Source organism: Melanotaenia boesemani, chromosome 9, assembly GCF_017639745.1.
Source record: "Melanotaenia boesemani isolate fMelBoe1 chromosome 9, fMelBoe1.pri, whole genome shotgun sequence".
Lineage (NCBI taxonomy): Eukaryota > Metazoa > Chordata > Actinopteri > Atheriniformes > Melanotaeniidae > Melanotaenia > Melanotaenia boesemani.
Window position 1 is genome coordinate 16,846,351 of NC_055690.1, and position 23,856 is coordinate 16,870,206.

At 38.4% G+C, this 23,856-nt stretch overlaps 1 protein-coding gene across 5 annotated transcripts in view; it reads right to left on the reverse strand.

Moving 5' to 3' along the window:
* Positions 1-22,148, reverse strand: part of igsf9ba (immunoglobulin superfamily, member 9Ba) — a 73,811-nt gene extending 51,663 nt beyond the window's left edge. For all 5 annotated transcript variants that reach the window (XM_041995310.1, XM_041995307.1, XM_041995308.1 and 2 more), the window contains exons 1-2: positions 21,910-22,148; positions 1,456-1,653 (exon numbers count right to left, since the gene is read on the reverse strand). In XM_041995310.1, coding sequence (XP_041851244.1) covers positions 1,456-1,653; positions 21,910-21,973 — 262 coding nt within the window. In that variant the 5' untranslated portion in view covers positions 21,974-22,148. The remainder of the gene's footprint in view (positions 1-1,455; positions 1,654-21,909) is intronic.
* Positions 22,149-23,856: the final 1,708 nt, after the last annotated feature.

Sequence of the window (23,856 nt, forward strand, 5' to 3'; positions counted from 1 at the left end):
AAAGTTTATACAATTTTTGTAAAATGACTGTAGTTATGCAGCTAAACGCTGTCTTTTTTTCTGTTGAAGAAATATATCATTACCAGAACTGTCAGTTTCTACTGGATTTTTTTATATATATGCTATTCAGAAAATATAGTTGTATAAAAATGTAAAAAGAATAGAAACTGCTAGCCATTCAGCTTGGCTATGAAAAAGCATTAAAAATGATCACATTTTAATCAAGGCTATCACATTTTATATGTTAAAAAAAAGGAAAAGACATTACAGTTGAATTACAGATGATTAATGGGACAATATCTTACAGAGATTAAATCTGTTTTTGTCAACCTGACAGTTGTAGACAAATTGCAAAGACTAAAAACCCCACATGAAACTGCCAGGTGTATTTTAGCTAAAACAAATTATTTACTGTGTTAATTTGCCTTATTAACAGGTTCTATGATCGACATTATAAGCCAGATCAGCAGCTCCTTCTGCTTCCTGTCTCCAATGCAAACATGAGAATGATAGAAAGAGCATACATGTATATTTCCCAAAATATCAAAATATTGAAATTGTTGTCATAAATCTGAACAAAATATTGAAATGGAAAGATCAAGAATTTTGTCCCCAGCACCTTCATAAGTCGAAGTGTCCTTGGACAAAACACCCTACCCTCACATAGCCCCTGATCTGCTCATCAGTGTGTGACTGCAGTGAACAGAGCACCAAATATGGTGTCTGTGGGTGAAAGAGAAACACATTGTCAATAAATGTATAGAACCTAGATAAAGTTAAAAGAAGCTACAGAAGTGTGGAATATTTACCCTAAAAGAAATTAAGTTTGTCAACAATTTTTGGTAACTGCGTAACTGAGAAAATAAAATTATATTACAGATCTTATAGGCATTATATAAATACTAATCAACCAGAGCAAAAGCAACAAATGACAAGAAGAAGGCAGTGATGTGACTGTGTGACATAAATGACCTACACTGGAAATCATGTGTTTGTCTTTTCAGCAAAATATGTTCTCAAACATTCAGCATCTCACATTGCACGGGAAGAATTCTGGCAGCACTGATTTGTGGAAATCTGAAAAAATTCTTAAGCTTCTTTAGTTATGAATTAGGCAAATAGTTAGTAAATGACTGAATGCATACTTTTATCATGTTTCATCCTTTTATCTAGATTATCATTCCTAGCTTTGATAGCTTTAGACAAATTTGTTACGTATAAGTGCTTATCGTGTCATTTTCTATCCGTATGTAGTGTGATATTCTATTTAACTTCATTCTGCTTAAGTTTAAATGAAACAAAGTTTTGTGGACTTCCAGGTATCTAAAAAGATCTTGATGCTAATTAATCCCAAAATGCACAGAAATCCTCATAACTTCAGAAGCTTGTATACAAAATCAGTTGCAGATGAAACTTGTTCTAACAGGGATTCCTCTACAAATTTTTCCATCTTACCAGTGTACTCTGGGTCCACATGAGGAGGGTAGAAGCGGAAGTTGATGAAGAAGGGAATAGGCACTCCAAACTTGAACCACTCCACCACGTAGGGGGGCTGCTGGCCGTCCAGGGGAGGGGACACGTCACACCCCAGGATCACGCTCTGTCCAGCGCGTGCCGTCACAAACCGGGGCTCCTCTCTCACTCCGTGGGCACCTGAGAGAAGACAAAAGCAACTTTTAAACCCTCTGGGTGATAGAGTCTGGCATGCAGAACACTGTGCAGGAAAACTGGCGGTCACATGCAAAATTCCTGCAGCACAAGCAGGAAAATTTCATTGCATTCAAGTCATCCAAGACTAATTCACAAACAATAATTGGGTGCCAAATAAAGGTGATCGACTACACTAATCGATTAAAAGTACATTATGTTTAAGGTGTAGTGTACTGTACACAAAGACAGCAGCACATGAGTAAACCCTCTCCCTTTTATCAGCTTTCCTCTGTCCCATTGTCCTAACATCATCTGTCACCTGCATCTGTTGGTGAGTGTTTTGTGGCTGTGCCATACTGTACAATAAATGAGCTGCCAAGAAGCCCCATTGATCATAACTGGCTGTGGTTCAGATGAGCTTTACTATGAGCACCACCAGGCCTGGCGTTTTGCCATGAATGTCCTGGCACGCTGCCGAGCATTGACCTATCAGATGACTCAAAGGTCGGCATACCTGCCTCAGCAGAATGCTCACTCTGGGAATGGATTTTCTCCAGCTGCCACCCCCGCTTTCATTGAGCTGCCTGTATCTCCAGCGTAAGAGTATGAGCACGACTACCAACCCTCACCCAGGGGGGAAAAAAAAATCGCTTCAGGGATCAAGAGACATGCTGACGTTTCCCTCCAGAGGAACACCAGCTGAATAACTTGAACGCTTTCATTAGCAGTATCATTTGCATTATCTGGGATCATTTTTAATGAAAAACTAATACTAAAGATGTGGAGGTATTATGGGCTCAAGCAAACTGTTGCTACTCTCGGCAATGATGTTCCACCATTATTACTGTTGTGTGAAACTCAGATGATACAAAAACTCTTTGCACTACCTGTACACTGAACACTGAAATTAAAACCCAAATATTTTTACCTAGTTCTTCTGTCTGAAAAATAAAGTCTTATCTCCACCCTGACTGGCCATATGCACCACTTAGTGATTGTGTTTACCAGTTTAATCTGCATTATCCTGTGACAGAGTTAATCCACTTTATTCATTTCAGCCAGCACAGATCCTGGTCTGAAACTGAGCAGATTTAATCAAATTACACTTTTTAAAGTGGAGATGTGGTTACAGGCCTTTGTGCTGGAATCTGCTTAGCTGTTGTGCCTCTTTTGTAACAAGGAAAAAGCAGGGATCCTATGCTACTCTGAGCTTTAATAGGCAATGAAAAAAAACAACTGAAATATGTGTGTATGACTCAGTGAACCCTGCACGACCCTCTGATAGTCCAGCAAAAGAATACAAGTAGTAGAAGCTGTATATCAAAGAAAGAACAAAACTGCATGCAATCAAGCTAATTAAAAGGAAATTTCTGATCAAGCCCAGTGTGGCTGTAAAATATGTAAAGATGGTTTTGACAGAATAAGAGAAGTGCTTCAGTGGGAATGATGCTGCCCTGCAACCTGCACAAACTATGCCCTATCCAGCTGTAAACTCTAAAAACTCATAAATCTGCATTACTAATTCTTTCAGGCTAAATTCTGAAATTCATACCTGAGCACACACCACTGCAGCATCCTTAACACCTTTATAATAACCATCTTCACCACCTCATAAAGTGCCTGTACTGTGTCTTCTGACACTCAGTTCTCAAGCTAAATTCTATTTAAGGAAGAAAGATGGAAATCTATACCAGTCAACTTTGAAACATTGAAGCAATAGTTAAACTTTTGGGAAAATGCACTTATTGGCTTCCTTATAGCTTTAGATAAAAGTGCTTGCATAGCTTAGTATAAAAATTATAAACATTGAAAATCTGCAAACCTGGCTGATAAAATGGAGCCAGATCCATATGGGCACCCATAAAGTTTATACAGTAAATAAATGGTTGGGGCTTTCTAAAGTTAAACTTGTATATATGACAATCCTGGTTAAAATGGGTTCATTTGTACAAATGTTTGCATTATATTTGGTTAGGCCGTGTTAGTGCGTTCTGTTTCTAGTAAATCTCTGGCTGTATATTCATTTTTACTCCAGAGATGTGAGCATGTTGATGATCCTCTTATTTAACTCACAGCTAAAAACATAAAATAAAATAAAAAATAAAGAATAGCTTTAAGAACCTGCAGCTGTGCATTTACTAAACATCTTTAGAAATGTTTTCCCATATTAAAGAATGGCAACAATGACTTCAAACATGATATTATATCATGCTACTGTCAAAACTGGTTAACACAGCTGACAGCTGCAATCTGAAATAGCTACTAGTTTTAAAAGTAATAAGTAATAAGAACAGTAATAGTTTGTCTTGCTTTAAAAAAAATGTTTGTCTTACTGTTTTCAGGGGTTAAACATGGTACGATATCCCCTGATTTTTGTCTTAACTTTTGGCATGCTCTAACATACTTAATGGCCTCCAGAAGAAAAGAAAGAGCATAATGAAAAACACTGGACACATTGTTTGGTTTAAGTAAGTAGAGTCACTTGACATAAGGCACAGCCTCATGCCAAGTGGCACAAGAAAGCAGGCTGCTGAAATCCATTCTTTTTTTCTGCATAGTTTGGGTCGCACAAATTAAGCAGCTCAAGTTTCTCGCAGACATTATTTTTGGATGCTCATGTCAGAGAGAGAGAGTGCATCTTGGTGACCGGAATACACTTTGAGGACTATAAAATATTGCAGGTCTAATAATTCCCCGCTTTTTTTATGAGAGCCTCATGAGGCCACAATCAGAACTGGCTTGGTCACTGCTTTTCATTTCCTTAATGGAGACACAGTGACCCTGCAGGTTTTATGGGAGCTTATTCGGGGGTAATATTTATGTGCTCAACAAGTCGTAAATGTGCTACATGGGTCCATGCTTAAAATTGTCCCAATAAACAGCAGTGGAGATATTAGTGGATCAACACTGCTGATAGATGATAGTAACTTGTGCTTTGGCACAGTGAATATAGGTGAAGACAGAAACCCTCTAAATACCAGAAGGTAGAAATCTGATGACTAAGATCTGCATAAATCAGGCATCGAATAAATCCTGCAGACCAATACCTTTTATGTATCTATTCTCAGCCTCTTTGTGGATTTATTGCCATGATCATGAATTCCTGAAGGGTAGCAAATCAGCCACCTGTCAGATAAATCACCTGTATGGCAAACAGCTCAGGTACAAAAGCAACCTAGAGATGAAGCAAGACATCCCTACTTGGGACTGGTTAAACAGGCCATATTGAAGTGAGTCAGAGAGAGTTGGTGTTTGGGCTTTGAGTAATTACCGTTTATGCTATCAACAAATTGGCAAATTATTTTCTTAATTATTTGTTTCAGCAACAAAATGTAATAAAATATTGGGGAAATGACTGCTGGTTTGCAAAGAAAGCTAAAATCCAACTATGTCTTGTCACAAATTCAAATTTCATCTCTCAACATGATGTTTGAGGTCTTGACCTCCAGGTTGGAAAAGCGTGAAGACAAACAGCAAAACTTCACTTGAGAGTCACTACATCAAATGATTTTTTTTTCAGATTTTATTGCTGTTCCAGAAACCACTTTTCTTAAGTAATGATAATTACTTAAGTATATTAATAGTAATGAGTGTTTTAAAGCGCTTTATGGGAAAAAAAGAACAAGAAGCAGCAAAGGAAAAAGTTTACTTATATGCACAATCATCAACATCATTAACAAAAAGAAAATATCTGCTCAAGCTCAATCAACAGCTGTCAAATCATCTCCACAGAATAACAAGGCCACGAAGGGTTAAATCTGCAAGCGATTTCTACTTGCTTTCCGAGTGACAGCAGCTTAAAATTACTCTTTGCTCAAAAAGAACAAGACACTGTACTTTCAGAAATGATTGTAGATTTGTACAGCAAATAGCTCTCTCAGAGTAATTTGGGGGTAATAATCAGGCAGAGTGGAGCTGGGTTGACAGTAAAAAGGTCCAATAACACAAAATATGAAAACCAAGCGAGTTCAGTGAGAGACAATTTAAGATGAGGAGTGTTTAGAGTTTGTGATCTAGGGTCCCTCAACCTCATATTTCCCAATCAGGAAAATTTTTTACAGAGTGAAACTACAATCTAATATTTAGCTCATGCTTGGATTTGATTCAGAGCATGAATGTAAACCTCCATTGCTCTCTGCAGCAATGGATTTGGTAAGGGATGCATCATAAGTTAAAATGCTGAGTGCACATGTGTGTATTTGTGTGGCTCACTGTGGCAAGCAGTGCTATATGCTGGACAGAGCTCCTGATGTGGAGGATGTAAGGCAATATAGACTGGACAGAGGCTGCAGAGAGAATTTCAAGGACGTGCAGCCACTGGGCTGGATGGGCCACTGACAGGGCGGTAATTGAATGCCAGCCTGCATGTGCTGAAGGTCACATCAGAGAATGGTGCGTGTGTGCCGGGCAGTGTGCATGTGTGTCTGTATACATCTGTGTTAATCTGAACCTGTAAAATTAAAACATGCACCGATTCAATCATAACTAAAAATGTGTATTTCCTTTAGGGAAATAAGTATGTATTCTCTTAAAGAAAGAAAATATTACATTTATACTATTCCCCATATTTGTAGTGTCAGTATTCAAGTTCCTGTCACTCAGATTCACAGTTTATCACCAACTTACCCCACCAGTTTTCTCTCTTACATCAAGCAGAAAGCATGATTTCATCAAATTTATTAGACTGCATAAACTATATTTACAAATATTAAATTTTTTTGTGTGTTTTTACATTTCCATGTTTTCTGAGTTAGGTTTTCCCTTTAAAATCTGAATTTAATTACAGATTACTACACCTGACTTTTCCATCATCTCAGTCTGTGCAATAACTCCCTTGGTTTAATTACTGTTGACTGTTCAATGCCCCATCTTTGCTATTGTTTCGGTTGTGTTTCATGTCTCATGCCAAGCTAAGTTTGTTAATCATAAGTTTGTTTCTGTTCTTGATTACCTGCAGTGTTTTTCAAGTTCACACCTCTAAAACTGACTAAAACTGAAAACAATAATAAATAAATTCATATTCATTTTTCACCATATGAAGTTCTAAACTAAGATTATAATTACAAAACTACTTTGTGCTTATTTCTTACTTTATTATTACTTCTCCTGAATTATTTGCATTATATAGTGCTCTGGAGTGCTATGACGTAGTAGAATATGATCCCCACATCCATCTCGGCAGATGCATTTCTCTGTATTTGTCTTTCACTAATGGACATCAAGAGCCTCAAATAAAAAAGTGCAGAGCCTATTTTCTGTGGTTGTTTTTCCACATGGAAAAAGCATATTAACCAACAGAGGCGCAGTGGCATACTCAAAACAGAACCAACATACTTTTGGCCTACAAGAAATTTCAGGTAATGACAGAGTTTGTCCGAACAAAGGCTAAAACAAAAGTTCAGCTTACATTACAGGTGTTTATATCTGACCTTTTGTGATTCAAAGTCACCTGAATCCTCTTTTGCCATTCCTTCAGAGCTGTCTTCAGAAACCTTTGGTAAATTTGGTATTTCACTTGCTGCCAGTTTCTGTCTAGCCATGTGGGAGTATTGCTATGTAATTCTTCCTGTCAACAAGATGTCTGTAGTTGTCCTAATGCAACAGCATCAGTTGTATACAATATATATATCTGTGACTGGAGCTGAAATCATTGCTCTGTGGCTTCCACATGAGCACATACCCTCAGGGTGGATGTGTGAAAACTGCTCTTTTGCACACTCTCTACAGTCTGTAAGCCAAGGGATGTTTCCCATCACAGGCTAACTTGCAGTCCACAGCTTAACAATCAGCAGGAAACAACTGCACAAGTCAAATGTAGCACTTCATGCCTTCACTTCATTAAAAAAAAGATACACTACTACTGCAATGTAAATAATATGTTTTTGTTAAACAAAAGGAGTTAATATCTCCAACAAACAACAGTGCTCCTAAAATGCTCTGGATGTGCTCTGATTTCTGTGTTAGATCAAATACTGACCATGCTGAAGCAGCACCATAAGAGCCAGTCTGTGGTAACTGTATGATTTAATTCTTGAAGATTCTGAGAAATAAAATGGCTACATCTAACACTAATTGTAGCCAGTTGATATATTCTCTTGAAAGCCAGAAACTCCTAAACTTAGATACGCTCTGTTCTCCTTTCTTTGCACTCAGTGGAAAAGAACAGATTTTGAATTTTGCACTCCTTTGTGCTGAATCAAGAATTAATCCTAATTTGATTATTTTTAAAATCTAAAACGACTCAAACTCCAGTAACTAATGTATTCTCACTATTGCTTGATAAGAATCACATACTGTTTGTTATAATGTAAGCATGGTTCATAAAACCTAATCAAACTACATCTAGAGAGGACTTCACACTCCCTCCTGTTTTGACAACAGGATCTGATCTTGTTACTTTTTTTGTCTAGACCATGATATCTAAATGCAAGCCCCAACTCACTCATTGATTTCGATGGGATTCTGTCTCTTCTCTGCCTTTTGATCATCTGTATAAATGTTCTACTAGTGCTCTCGGGGGCTTCGCAGACCCACTTTCGGTGTCTAAGCTCACCATACACCAGTCTACTATTAAACACTCCACTGCAGCATGACATCTAAGCAGAACTGCGAATCACTTTTGTAAAATATATATTCATTTATCTTTTCTGATTTTCCCACTCTGTTTCTACTCAAGATTGAAACACTGTCTGCTGTGTCCACAGGAACAATCCTATATAGATCTGACCTCTTCATTATTTAGCTGTCTTTATTGGCAAAGTCTCCCCCCACTGACAGGCAATGCTCAGTCAGGGATGCAATAGATGTGCTGACACCTGCTCGAATGTGCAGCAATGAGAGAAAAAAGAAATGAAGGATGTGTGAAATGGACTTGACTTGCCAAAGGCACAGAGGGCAAACCAGGCAGTGCATTGCTAGACGTGTAGGAGCTGTGAGTCATAGAAATTCCTCAGTCCAGCTATGATTCAGACATTTTTAGTGTTGCTCAAAGGAATGTTTAGATGACTTACAAAGGGTTTAGCTGAGGTGTTTTACAGTAATTATACAAAGAGGCATATTTCTGCTACAATGCTGGTTGGGGCTTTCACGTGGCTTGACTAATTACAGCTATCATATCATATATAACCATTTGGGTAAGCAAGTCAAAGCAGCTCAGAAGTCTTATTTTACACATTAACTGCTCAGACATCCACAGACTAACATCAGTTCTACAAATAGTATGTTTCTGTCAGTCATTTCCGTGTAATTCCTAAATGCTTCTATCCTTTCTCACACTGATGTCCTGCAGCCCGAGTGTCAGAAACTCTAGCACTCAGGCTGCAGTTCAGTGTGCTGGCTGCATATTTAACACCTTTCTCTGGAATTGAACACTAAAGATGTCCATATTTCTGTAAAATGAAGCAAAATGCAGAAACCTGCAATATGCAATTTTGTTCAGGGTTACTGTAGTTGGCCCTATCTCTGCCTTATTATGCCCTTCTTATTGCCAACTTTCCTGTTTTCCTCCAACAGTTAACCAATAACAGCTTTAAGCCATGTACAAAATCTTAAAAAAAAAAAACAAAACTTGTCTTATCCTTTTTATGTAAAGCTTTTTAGTCAAAGATTGCTCATGCAGTGAAGAACTGAGAAAAAAAAGTAAATCCTTTCTCTTGTAAAAACACTGTTATGTTGGCACATGGTTAACTCCATTTAATTTCAATTTTAATAAATAATAGTAAAAAATGTTTTAATGATGACATTTTAAAAAATCATTATCCAAGATATATTGTTTACTGTTTTCTGCAGATGTTTTATACATGTATGAAAATAAGATGTTAAATTCATGTGTATAACTGCAGGTACTACGCACATCTTTACTATCATTTTGTGCTTTGAAAATATTAAATAATTGCTTTTGGCACACCAGAATTTAAAATGAGTTTAGTAGTGTTTAGCAGTATCATGACCTTTTTGAAACACAAATGAGACACAGGAAGCTGCTGATAGAAGAGATGTTTGGTATGAGTATTTACAATACTTCTTTTAAGGACAACCAGGGTTATTTGAGCAATGATGTCTGGACCACTTGCAGTGTGTTTCCTCAAGATAAATTTGGCACATTATAAAGGATTAGCTGAACATTGACAGAAGGAAAACAACCTGTACAAATATAGGTTAATATAATAAAAAGTGGTAGGTTTTAAGGCTGCACTGTGTCACCTTATACCTTCATGTCTGATGGAATGGGAGGTGTTTTTTTAGTCCCAGTAACTCACTCATTCATTCATTCATTCATTCATTCATTCATTCATTCATTCATTCATTCATTCATTCATTCATTCTCCAAACAGTTCAACTTACTTCAGGCTTAAATCTAAGACAATTAACTTTAGAGATTTGTAGTCGACTGCATATAATCGAATGCCTGATTCTGAAAAGGAAATAACAAACAGTCCATCCATATTCCCATAAAAACAATCTGTTAAAGGGAACATCTTTCCATGTTTTCTAGCTTACCTGCAGTGCTATAACAATGTATTGTCACTTTAAACATCATCAAAACTAAAACAAAGAAAAAAAAAAAAAACAAAGAAAAAAAAAAAACAGAGGAATGAGCATGTTGTTGTATTTTCATGCATAAAAAACACTTGATTTATTTATTAAATTTAGACTCTGGATTTTTTAGCCATTTTTTCAGCACATAGGGTCCTGGATTTCCTTGAATGCTCAAATTCTTCAGTTATATGTCTCCAAGAAAAAGTATTTGTGGTTGCAAGTTCAACTTGAATCTTCTCAGCTTCCCTAAAAACTTTAGCTAAGGAATTTGGCCAATCCAAGCTCTCATTTTTAGAATGACACTTCCTTTTACACTTTGTGTGTGTGTGTGTGTGTGTGTGTGTGTGTGTGTGTGTGTGTGTGTGTGTGTGTGTGTGTGTGTGTGTGTGTGTGTGTGTGTAACTAATGTATTTTATGGAAATTTTGATTTTAGAAAAAATCTGAACAGCTTTCATTCTCCGCTGCTGGTGACCTACCAAAATAATAACATATTCTGCAAGCTGTGAATAACTAAATGTGGTCAGAAAGATGACACTCTAGAATTAGTGAATTAGTGAACCAGAACCACATGATCTGAAAAAACTGGCTTTCCCAGAATGCTGCAGGCTTTGTTTGCAAGGAAGAGTCTGCTGGGACTGGACTGGCTGAGGAAGAGGAAGCAAGAGGGGAGGAGGGGGCATTGCCTGAGAGAGCTGGCAGATGCCCAGTGCTGAGAGTCTGCCATCCACAGCTTGAGCATAGCCCCTCTCCTAAGCTCATTACTAAGCTTCACTCACAATCGTGATAAAATACAGTGGAGAGAAAAACATGAGTTTGCGAGGGAAGTTGTGCTTCAGATCTGCTAGAAAAAAAAAAAAAAAAAAAACTAGCTTTCTAACATTCAGCAAATATGTTGAATGCTCATAAAATGTGTCCAGAGATAGAGAAAGTAATATTATACACAAAGGTAGAAAACAGCTACAGACAAGTTTCCAGTGGGACCCCATTATTTTCTTTTTTTTTAGGCCGAATCTTTTTAATGCAGACAATACTTATGTGAGTATTTTCCCATTATGGTCAAGTATGTTATGACTTTCTTTAAATACAAAGGAACAGACCAGTAAATAGTGAATGTGGGGATGATGATGAATGACCAATGATTTGACTCTTCTGAAACAGACTAACGTCTTTTCCATGATCCCGAGATGTGTCTTCCCACATGGTTGCTCAAGAAATGAGAAGCTACTCATTGCATCAGTTGGGGTTAAACAACTTGAAAGACAGCCAGCTGAAAGATAATCGCTGTGCAGTAATCATCCAATAGGACACTCATACCTATAAGCTTAGTCAAATCCAGGTGGCACCTTTTTCTATTGGCCATGCAGCGTGTGATGACACAGTTAAAAGCTCTAACCCGAAACAACCTAATATGAGTCTATTTGTTGTATTGGCTTGCACACAAGATGTAATCATTGTATTGCTTTTGTAGCTAACTTCTGTCTGATTGAGCTCTGGGAAATCTGGGGAACTTTTCTTTATTTTCTTTGAGCTGTTCATGGTCTTCATGGTCAAACACAAGAAAAATGGAGACAACTCTTCTTGGGAAATTCCTGTTATCTTTAGACAGTTAACCAGTTCAAACCAGTTACAGCTAGCTATTCACATAATTTTATTCTCTGCCATTAAAAAATCATATGGGTCACATATGGGCAAAAACATCACATTTAGAACACTTTTGCCTACAGTGTGAAATATTATTTTCTGATATTAACATTGTTTCTCACTGGGTGAATTTGTCACTGGATTCAGGCACTTTTTTGATCTCTTGATTTTAAAACATCAATTTGCAAATTTAGCAACTTTTAGTTCATACTAGGGTTGTCACGATACCAGAAATTCAGTAGTCGATACCAATACCAGTGAAGTTACACAATACTCGATACCTAATTCGATACCACGGCAAAAAAATAAAAAGACTAATTTATTCAAGATATCCAGCATCTTTATTAAAATATTAATCTGTTTACATTGTAGAAACTTGAACAGATAAATAATAATAAAATATATACCTTGGTGTTTTCCCTTCAAGTATTTACACAAAGATTGTGTTTTTTTTACTAAAGAACAAACTAGGGTTGTCACGGTACTCGGTACTTCGGTACCAAGTCGGTACCAGCACTGCTGTCGTACTGTCGGTACTTGTATTTTCATGGTACCGGTAGTACCGATGGTACCGAAGGAAACGGACGTAAGAGATGTTTACATCCGCCCGCTGCTAGCTAAACAGTTGGGTGGAGATGGCTACATCGAGTGCAGCGGGAGCGGCTGCTCCGCCTCAGCTCGTTGAAAAAAAGGGAACCAGGAGCCACATATGGAAGTACTTTGGCTTCAGGCCAAACGACAAAGGGGACATAATAAATCCCCAAAACCCAATTTGCCGAAGATGTGGAAAGGGATTCAATACGAAAGGAGGAAACACGTCCAATCTAGCAAAGCACCTTAAAGACAGGCACCCGGATCTATACAAAGAATTCAAGGTGAGCAGAACTTTACGAAGTTTTTGCTAGCGGACCACAACGGAGCCTTACCGAGGCACATTTTAATTTGACATTTCTGTTAAATACTTGAGGGCATGCCATTATAGAAATATTTTTTTAATTATTATTCTTATTTCTTTTTTATTTATTTGTTTGTTCTTTAGTAAAAAAAACACAATCTTTGTGTAAATACTTGAAGGGAAAACACCAAGGTATATATTTTATTATTATTTATCTGTTCAAGTTTCTACAATGTAAACAGATTAATATTTTAATAAAGATGCTGGATATCTTGAATAAATTAGTCTTTTTATTTTTTTGCCGTGGTATCGAATTAGGTATCGAGTATTGTGTAACTTCACTGGTATTGGTATCGACTACTGAATTTCTGGTATCGTGACAACCCTAGAACAAACAAATAAATAAAAAAGAAATAAGAATAATAATTAAAAAAATATTTCTATAATGGCATGCCCTCAAGTATTTAACAGAAATGAACAATATTGTGCTTAATGCAAGAACAGCATTATAAATCCCAGCAGCCAGTCAGAAATGTAATCATGGACAAAATTTTAAACAAACATTGTAGTTTACAATGGTGAACATTTTCTGTAATGAAACGTTTTAAATATGAACAAATACTGTAAATACAAAATAGAAATACAATAATAAAAATAGTTCTGAGCCTTCAAGTATTTAAAAGAAACAAACAAAATTATGCTCCGGGTGCCTGTCTTTAAGGTGCTTTGCTAGATTGGACGTGTTTCCTCCTTTCGTATTGAATCCCTTTCCACATCTTCGGCAAATTGGGTTTTGGGGATTTATTATGTCCCCTTTGTCGTTTGGCCTGAAGCCAAAGTACTTCCAAATGTGGCTCCTGGTTCCCTTTTTTTCAACGAGCTGATGCGGAGCAGCCGCTCCCGCTGCACTCGATGTAGCCATCTCCACCCAACTGTTTAGCTAGCAGCGGGCGGATGTAAACATCTCTTACGTCCGTTTCCTTCGGTACCATCGGTACTACCGGTACCATGAAAATACAAGTACCGACAGTACGACAGCAGTGCTGGTACCGACTTGGTACCGAAGTACCGAGTACCGTGACAACCCTAGTTCATACATCGCCAGAAATGTCCAGAAAGAAAGTCTTCCTCTTGCTGCAGTAACTATACGATTCTCTGTACTGTGCTCTGTAAGTTGCAGCAGCCAGTAAGGGCAATACAGTATTATATTGAGTAAAACACTTTTACAATGAGGTCATGTGAACCATTTTACGTTTACAAAACAAAAATGCACTGCTGAAACACTTTAAACAGGGGCTAAACAACTTCACATTTCAGATAAAACAACTACGCAAAACACTATCACAATCCTTGATGCAAGCTTGCATGTGCAACTGCAAAATACAAAGTTCTGAATACATTGCCGAAACACTTTTACAAATGACAAAGCAACTTTACACTGACACAAAACCCTTTTACAATCTTTGGTACATCTTCCAAAACACTTTCACCAGTTTACCAAACCACTTTTACAAGTTCTGGAAACATGCACATTAGCTTGGAAATGCCTTAAGAGTGATGGTGGGTTAACTCCTTCCATTGTCTGACAGCACAGACAGAAAAATATTGGAATAAAGCAGTTTAACTGAGGCTTCAGCTGTATTAAGACAATGTATGAAAGCCAGGAAGAGTGAGAGAGAAACAGATGTGAAGAACACAAGACAGAATGGAAATGCAATGTAATCGTGTCATGAATATGCTCCTAAACACACAATATGATGTAGTCGGACTTTTGAGCGTTCGAATGTAGCACATTTAGCGGTTATTGCAGAAAATGCGCAACCAAAAAATTTTGATAAATTTGAGATAAAGTTATGCTGTCAAAACATATGGACCTAGTAAGCAGGTGTGGAATGCATATGGTTTTATGCACACAAATATAATGATGAAAGTACTGAGTGCTTGCTTATGGTACTATTAATATTACACCTCTATAAAAACAACCATTTGTCATTAAAACTTTAGGAACCACTGTAGATGTAAAAAAAAAACTTTTTCTTTCCCTCAAACCTTACCCTGACCACTTTCTGGAAAACAGCCTAATTTAAAACTGCAAACAGCTTCACTATTTATACATAAACAAAGTGAAACTAGAAGCCCTCAGAAAGCACAGCCCTCCACCAAGCCACTGTAATTTTTTTTTATTATTATTTTATTTTATTTTATTATTTTGCCGATTATAGTGGGCATTACTTTGGATTTAGAAGGTCTAATGTCAAAATTATCCAAGGTTCCCTATAGTAAGGAATCCTTAAGAAAAAGTCCTTGATCCAGGCTAGAGCTGCAGCTATCAATTATTTTAGTAATCGAATAATCTATCGATTATTTTGACGATTAATTGAGTAATCGAATAAAGAACATGAAGACATTTTGCAGTTATCAAAATTTGACTTAAGCTTACTCTAAAGTGGTATGTCACCCCTAAATATGCCTTGTCCAGATGTGTGCTGTAGGAACAACGTAGTCTGTCTCTGTCAGGGCAGTTTTTAACTTTACTTTGACACCCTCATACTTTTTTTACATCATTTAGGTGAAGTAGGTTCAGGAAGGAAGCTGATGTTTAGAATCGAAAGTAGGAATCAGTCTTATGAGATCTTTTATCTGGTCGAGACCTCACACGTGAAAATAAAAAAATCAGTATTGATCGTATTGTGTGTGGTGTGGTCCGAAAATGTAATCACAGAACAACACACACATAACAATGCTGTCCCACAACTGATCTACAGTGTAGTCCTCTAAGCTGGACAAATGTTGAAACATAGAAGAAAAACCATAGCAATAACCGGCAGAAAAAGGAAGAAGAAGAAAAACTGTAACAAACGGAAAACACAACACATTGCATAGAAGGGGATATATAGGACGAGGGAATGATGGTGGTCTTGGGACTATTGTTAACAGAAAAAGCCAGAACTTAAAAAAATAACAGATTGATTAGACAGCATGAACACAAACTTTATTTACTTCCTTGTTCCCCAGCCAGCTCACTCTCCGATTGGCTACATTCTGTGCCACATCACAACAAACGCATTCACAATGCCCGAGTCAGCGTTCCTTAGAAATCGGCTCTGAAATATTAAACATGTTCAATATTCCGAATTGTCAGCTATGACCTGTTTCGGAGCAGATTTTCGGGACAAATCGGCTTGTAATGCACCACAGACTAATTGATAATTGGACAGGAAAAACTCACAATGACTGGGCATTTGCCGTCTGAGGTTGGGAAGAGGCAAAATCGGGACAAAAACAGCCCAAAAATTATTATGTGTGTACCAGGCCTAAGAAGCTGTCTAAACATTGCTGCTTGCTCTGGTGAACATGGTGAAGCCCTCTGTACAAAACTGTCCAAAGTTTGAGTCTGTAGTTTACTGAAAAGGATAGAGTTATCAAATCATTGTAAAATTTACCTTTTTTATAGTATTCAAAAACATTTGCACGCATTTTTCCAGCCCTGAAATTAATATTTACCTGTCAGCTGGAGGTGATGAACTGGCAGACGAACCCACAGCATACAGTGGATGTCTCCTGCTGTTGTGTTATGCTAATTCATTTTTACAATAAACACACTGCACTGTGTTTTTCTCCCGGTTCAGTGTGTAGTGGTCCCATACTTTTGACAGTTTCTGTCTTTTTGTTGTGGTGTTTCATCTTAATGCTCCTCAGTATTTTCCTTTCTGTTGGCCATCCTGTCCTCGTTTTCGCAATGTTAGTAGCTAGCACAGCTATGGCGGGTTGTGTAACAGAAATCCCTATGCGGGCGGAACGTCGCTGTTTGGAAGAAAAAAGCTTCGGGGCAGAACGTCAGTGAGGGCTTTGTGTAACAAAAAAAAAGTCACCCAGGCGGATGCGCGGAATATTGATAATGAATTTCACAATTACTCGAGGCAGATAATTTGCCTCAAAGATTTTTAGTAATCGAATTACTCTAATTATTCGAGGAATCATTTCAGCCCTAATCCAGGCAATGATCCAGATCACCCACAAAATCCAATCACTTGTTCCTTAATCAATTTCTGAGATTTCCTGAAAATGTCATCAATATCCATTCATAACCTTTTGAGTTATGTTGATAACAGACACACACAAACAGAAAAACAGCGACATGGCTCAGTGGGTAGAGTGGTCGTCCTGTAGCCCATGGGTTGCCGGTTTGATCCCAGACCGGAGAACTTATGTCGAGGTGTCCCTGAGCAAGACACTGAACCCCTAATTGCTCCTGATGGGTCGCCTTGCATGGCAGCTTCCGCCATCGGTGTGTGAATGTGTGTGTGAATGGGTGAATGTTACGTACATGTACAGCGCTTTATAAGTACAGACCATTTACAAACCATCACTGCCGAATACATGACCTCAGCCTTGGCGAAGGTAATCAATTCATTTAAACCACAATATGAAGCTGGATCAACAGAAACAGTAGGAGGATTCTCAGTTGCATCCTTGACTCTGATGGAACATCCCAGATATAAGAGCGACAAATCTGCTGTCTTTACATTTTCTGTTTCACCTACATCTCTCTCAAGAATGGTGTGCCACATCACACGAGGAAGATCCAATACCTGTGAATCATGGAGGCAGCTCGCCAGCAGGTATTAGTAATAAATACCAGCTGGCTAAAAGCCAGCTTGATGACTGCTTAAAAAACACAAAGTCCCGGCACAGGACCTGAGAGATATGCCATCACTGACTGTGGCTGAAAATAGTCCTTCAAATAAACTACTTCTCAACACTTGCCAATGACATTTAATTACTTCTATATTGCCATCAGCTTCCCTCCTGCTTCACCTTGATTGGTTGCCAAGTCACTATTGACTTTGTTGAACTAACCTCAGGTTTCTCTAACCATATGCTGTCTCCCCAATGGCACTTGGCACTAAACAACTTCTCTGAATGTCCATTTACTGGGACTAACTGTTTATAGCTGAGCTTTTCTGTGTGCATCACTGAATGAGGTGGACAGAGGACAGAGGATTTTGAAGTGGATTTACAAGTGGCCACAGTATTGTCTGTACACAGAGTAATTCTGAATCTAAAGAATAGTGAAAGCATGCAACCGTTTTTCACAATTCAAAGTCCAAGGAAAGTTCATGACATACAGTGTAGGATGTAGGTGAACAGGATAATTTACTTAGCATTCAGCACAAACACAGCCACGTTTTTTTCAGTTTGCAGCGACATAAATGAAAAAGTTCAGCTTGAGTATCAGACTTCTAAATACTGCATATTGCATTGTAGTTTATAACACAATGATGAAGGCTTTGATATCCCTTGAAAATATATATCACAGTAATTCTCTAGGAAAATGTGCCTGCTTATATTTGTTTTGGGGCAAAAGCTTTTCAAGGTCCCAACTTTTTCTTGATACTCTGCGATGCCACAACTGTGCCAAATCAGTTAATTCTTGTAAATGACTTGTGCATGCAGCAACAATAACAAGCAGCCAATCCACCTACATAAAAGTGACTACCAACATGTCTACAGAGGTGTTTCAAAGGTGTTTCAGAGCATCTCTCCAACCTTTTCATACAAGCAGTTACACAAAAAAGACATCCTCATTGAGTCTCCACTGATTCCCTTTCTTTGTTTATTTGAAAGTGACATGCTGCATATTAATGAACATATGTAAAAAAACTGTTTTTTGTAAATGTGAACAGAGTTAGTCCAGCAGCTAATTTGCATCTGTTGTCCCTTGGCAAAGGGACTGTTCTTTAGTGGTCAGTGGCTGAATAGCAGTGCACACTTTCAAATAGCAATCAGCTGAGTAAAAAAAGCATTGCTGGTAAAAGATGTATATTGCACCATGCTGGCTGTCCCAAACACATCTGCATTGATTTTAGTTCTCTGACTACAGTACCTTCACTGCTGGCTCATCGGCAACAACGTAAGACTCGTTCCGCCTTTGGTCCTTACAAACAGGACAGTGAAGCACAACAGAGAGATCTGCCTTCAATAGTCAGAGTTGAAAGGGCCGTAGTCATGTCACATATATCTGACACGAGACTTATTTTTTATCAACAGTGCAGGCTCAAGCCCAAGGCATATTTTTGCACTTTTTAGAAGAGATGCATAGATCAATCAGCTAAAGACCAGGATCAGTCTTAGCTACCATTTATAGTTGCAATCAGTGCATCAGTAGTAAAAGGCCCTTGCTGCAAGTGTACCTTCTAACATAGCTTGTATGAGACAAAAATTCTTCAGCCATCCATGCTTCAAAGATGTACACAAATATGTAAAAAACACCAGTTTGGATTTTACTATGCTATTTATTTACTATTTTTATGCTTTCGCACCCCTTAACAAAGACTAATTCAGTACGTGAAAAGTTGTGACATGTGGTTTTTCAGCCTTGGGGCAGAGCAAGACGATGGTGTCTTTCGGTATGTAAATAATGAATGTTTGTGTACCATAAAAAAGAATCAGAAGCACAGTTTTAAGGCCAGAAACTTAAGTAGTACTGCTTTAACAAACCTACAGCTAATGGATCTACAGCAACTTTAAACGGGTTGACCATCTTTGCCACATTATGATCAAACATGCTCTTTTTTTTTACTTCCAGAAACTTCAATGACTGTACATGTCCCAAAGTTTCAAAGCAATCATGTTTGCAGATGAGATCACCTTTACAGTCTTACATGATTTAAACCACCCCATGGGGGAAACAGGACCTGCATCGCCTTTTGTTGCACCACCAATAAAACACACAGACTGAAATATCAGTTCTAATGTAAATATCACATGCTTCAGTAAATTTTTCTATGCATGTGTTATCAGCCTTTAAAACTAAGATGAAAACAAACAGCAATGCTCTAACCAAGTCGAGTAACTCTGAATGTATTATAACTGCACACTTATTTTGAAGGTATATTACAATCTGATGTTTTTACTCTTATTATCGCTGCTGTCGGGCAAAAACCTCCTATCTCCAAAACTGTCATTTTTCAAAAAATTAAAAAAAAATGGAATGGTTTTGTAATGACTGGACATAATGTCATCAAACTTTGTATTAAGTTTTAATCATATATCTTTGGTTAAATATTTGTAAAACAACAGACAGACAAAGAGGGTGACCAATAGTACTGATTTATGAAAGAAAACAAAAATCACGAATTTTGGACATAGGAGGTTTTGGCCCGACAGCAGCGTTATGTTTTATCATTCTTAATCATTATTGTCTTAACATCATAATTAGGCCTAAAAGTTTGAAAAAGTACATTTATAGTATCTCTGGGTACTCCAAAATTATTACTGCTCTATCACATATTATGATACCTTGTACAGTCATGCATTTAAGCTGTTATGATGTGTGAAATTAGTGCCAAAACAGAATATCAACCATCTCATAAAATTTTCTTTGCTTTCAATTTTCTAGAAAAAAAACATCTATTTGTAGACTCACTGATCCTGTTTATGCCTGACACTGAGCAAAGTGCACATGCGGCAAAATACCACTCATGAGAAAGGAGCCAAGTTTCATCTCAACTAAGCTGCTCTGATCCAACTTTTCTTCTCTTTGTTTTGGAGTGAGTTGAGACCAGAACATCTGACCTGCAGCCCTCACACAGAGGAAAATGAACAAGAAAAATTAGGTTATCAGTTCTGCCAAACCTGTTACTCTAAAATATTAAAACTTGATAAATTTGTTCATTTTTATCAGACAGATTAAGGTTGGGCACAGACCAAAACTTTGTCATTATCACAGCTGATGAGGTCCAGCAGCAAAGCATTGCTACCGCTCTGTATTAAGATAGAGGCTTACTTAAAGAAAAAAATTAATGCAGCCTTTTTGCTAAGACTTGGATACAAAAATCAGTCGACTTGTACAGAAAGGTAGAGCCAGAAGATGGTAGCTTAGCTAATCGGTTGCAAGCTGAAACCCTTTAAATGCTCAAAAGCAAGTCAGAATTAACCTTTTAACTTAGGGTTTAAACCTTATGCCATTTATTTTCTGCAATCCTTTTCAATTATTGGTATTATACACAAGAATAGCACACCCCACCCCGTACCCCATCTCCCCTGTGAAACAACTGCCAAGAAGTAGACCAGCTCTTTTTAGATGCTGTGTTGTGATTTTGACTCTCTCTTTCAGCTTAAATCCCCATCAGTGCAGCACTAAAGAACACATTTGAATATTTGAATCTATAGGATTGAACCACATTAATGCCTGCAAAAAAAAAAAAAAAAAAAAAAAAAAAAAAAAAAAAAAAACAAGACCCTTGAGATGATCTCTGTTTATAAATCAAACGTGTTTCACTGAAAGTCTTCATGTGCTTATCTTGACCCTGCCTGGCACCACATGGGAAGCCAGACCTGTGAGCAGACCAGTTCTGACTGGGTCTGTGGGGTCATTGGGATCAGTTACCAGGCGACAGCCTGGCACATGTCTCCCTCATCTGGACACAAATGGAAAAGCAAGGTTAAGTAAGTACATGGGTCAATACAGAATGCTCAGAGAAAATATGAACAAAATGGATTCTGTGCAGATGTAGGTGCAGGGATGACTATCCTGTGAAGCTCTTAGATCAGCACAAGGTAAGTTGCAGCCTGGAGGTACTTAGTGCGTCTCGGACAGCAGTGTGACTACACCCGTGTGCAGCATGAAATTCAGCATTTCAATCCCATGCATGAAGCCATGGCCTCTCTCAAATTCAAGAGTGCATTTCATCTGACACGTGATGCATTATTTAGCTACTTTTCCATCTTGAGAGCTGAGACGGTCACACCCCTCTCTGGAGAACTCAAATGGGACTGCTTGCTATGAAACACCGCACACATTTCCCATCAAATTCGCACAAAATGCGCCTTCCAGATATTCTATGCACCGACCTTACCCAATAGTTTCAATCAGACTACCTTTGTTGTGATCGATCATGGTGGACACATGGATTTGTATCACGGACATGTGAATTATGCCCTTTCAGATATGAATATGAGCCAGGCCATTTCAAGACAGTTGCATCCCTGATATGATTCAACCGGGGCTGAACTTGCACGTGACAAATGAGATTTGCAGCCATTTGTTAGAATGAAATTGCCCCACAGTTCATATGACCTAACATGCAAACATGTCACACGATGACAAAAAGCAGCACCAATCGCACACAGCAGAAATCACACGCTACGAGCGGCTCAAGATATATTGCACTTCAACTCACCTTGAGCGGCCGTTCCTCTGGTGCTGAATACACTTGCTATCAGAGTGGCCACATACCAAATCATAGTACTATTGCCGACCAGCTATTACCACGCAAAGTGCCCCGTTCAACCAATCTCTCATATTCGACCTTGCACCTCACGGTCTCTTAGCAAAAGCCCCTTTTCATATCCTATTTTCTTTCCTCGTGGCGTTTCCCTTCATCCCTTCCCTCCCCCGTCCTTCCATCCGCATCCTCTCCCGAAGAGACAGAGCACCTGCACCGCCGCGTTTGTAGCAGACGGAGCCGTTTTACGAGCGCATAGTGAAACCAAGTGTGAGAATGCAGCCACAGGTCCGCCTCTTCTGTCATTTGATTGGCTGCTGATTGAGGCTTTGGGGCGTGTATTGGTTCTCCGTACGCCCCGCACCCGAATGACAGCGGAGCGACCGTGCGCCGATTCAAGGTGAGTTGGAGCGTGCCGTAGTAGTGGAACCGCAGTATCATGCGCATTGATAGAGCGCCGCGTCCACATCTTTAAATACCTCTCCTAAACTGGCCCCACGTGCACCTTAACCACCCATCATCCATTCATCCACGCAGCTTTTTGCTTTTATTCTACATGCCAACACTGGCACCCTCCAACCATGTATGCTGCAGGTTTACGTTATAAGTGGTGAAAAAGGGAGAAGGTGTGTGACTCATCCGCCTTCGGCTATTGTCATGTCGCCGACTAAAAACGCTCCTTTTCCCGCCACCTCGTCTTGTCTATCTGTATGTAATGGGTGTGGCGATACATAGAACATGGTTCGCCTGTTTTTTCCTCGACGGCAGCGAGGATATACGACTCCATGATGCTGCCCACTTCGCACACATGGCTAGCACTGATAAGGCTGCCTCACATCATCTCCCACATCCATGACCACAGAGGATCCATAAAGCCTGTGCGCCTCTGGCTGCTCGGCATCAGCTCACATCTCACCTAAACAACACCGTTTTACATAGCCTGCTGCTGTGTTACTGGAGCACAAACGTGGATGATTTATCATTTAAAAGATTCGAGTTAAGTCTTAGGACCACATTTTTTTTTAAATCTTCCAGCAGAATAAATCTAATTTTTGTCTCGACATTCCCGGTTGTCTGTCTCTCCCCCTCCCTTCTCATTTTCAAGACTGTCATCTTCCTCCCTGAAATCAAAGAGAATCTAAAAATGAAACGAGAGATAAGAATCCTCACTTCTTTAACATTTTCAATCCTGTAGAGAAATTATATCATTGAAACATTTGAAGATTTTGGCACTTAGACTTAGTTACATCCATCTTATAGGCTCACTTTCAGCAGTAATTCAATGAACCCTTTAACCTTTGTAAATGCAGCCTAAGCTTGAGCTCCATCTGTATGTTAAATGCAGCATTGAAGTGACAATTATTTTCTAATAGCTAGACATATTCAAGGTCCTTTAAATGTAACCTCCAAGTCTCTGTAGTTCCAGAGCATTCAACATCCTTCGTACAGAATATATTTAAATTTGATGTTCCACAAAAATCCCAATATAGATGTGCATGGTGGTCCCATCGAGTGCAAAACACACAAATTACACTTCAGGGGTTGGAGCCTAGCAGGTAGGTAGGTTTTTTTTGTTTGTTTGTTTTTGTTTTCATTAATAATGTTGATTTTTGGTTTTGTCAGTGAGTCATGTGGATGTTGATGAGGACACTGGTTTATTTCTTGAACATTCTTTACTGGGTTATATTGGCATTCATTCTTTTTATTTCCATGCCATGTGTTCACTCTGAATCACCACCAGATGATTAACAGAACAAGATATATGAAAAGCAACAACAAAAGAAAAACATTCATTTTCTGACTTTAGCTTTAAATGCAAAATTTTGCAAAGCTTCATAATGTCAGTACTGTGAAAACCGTTCACAGTGATGAACGTGTGAAAAAACTTGATGCAGCTTTTCT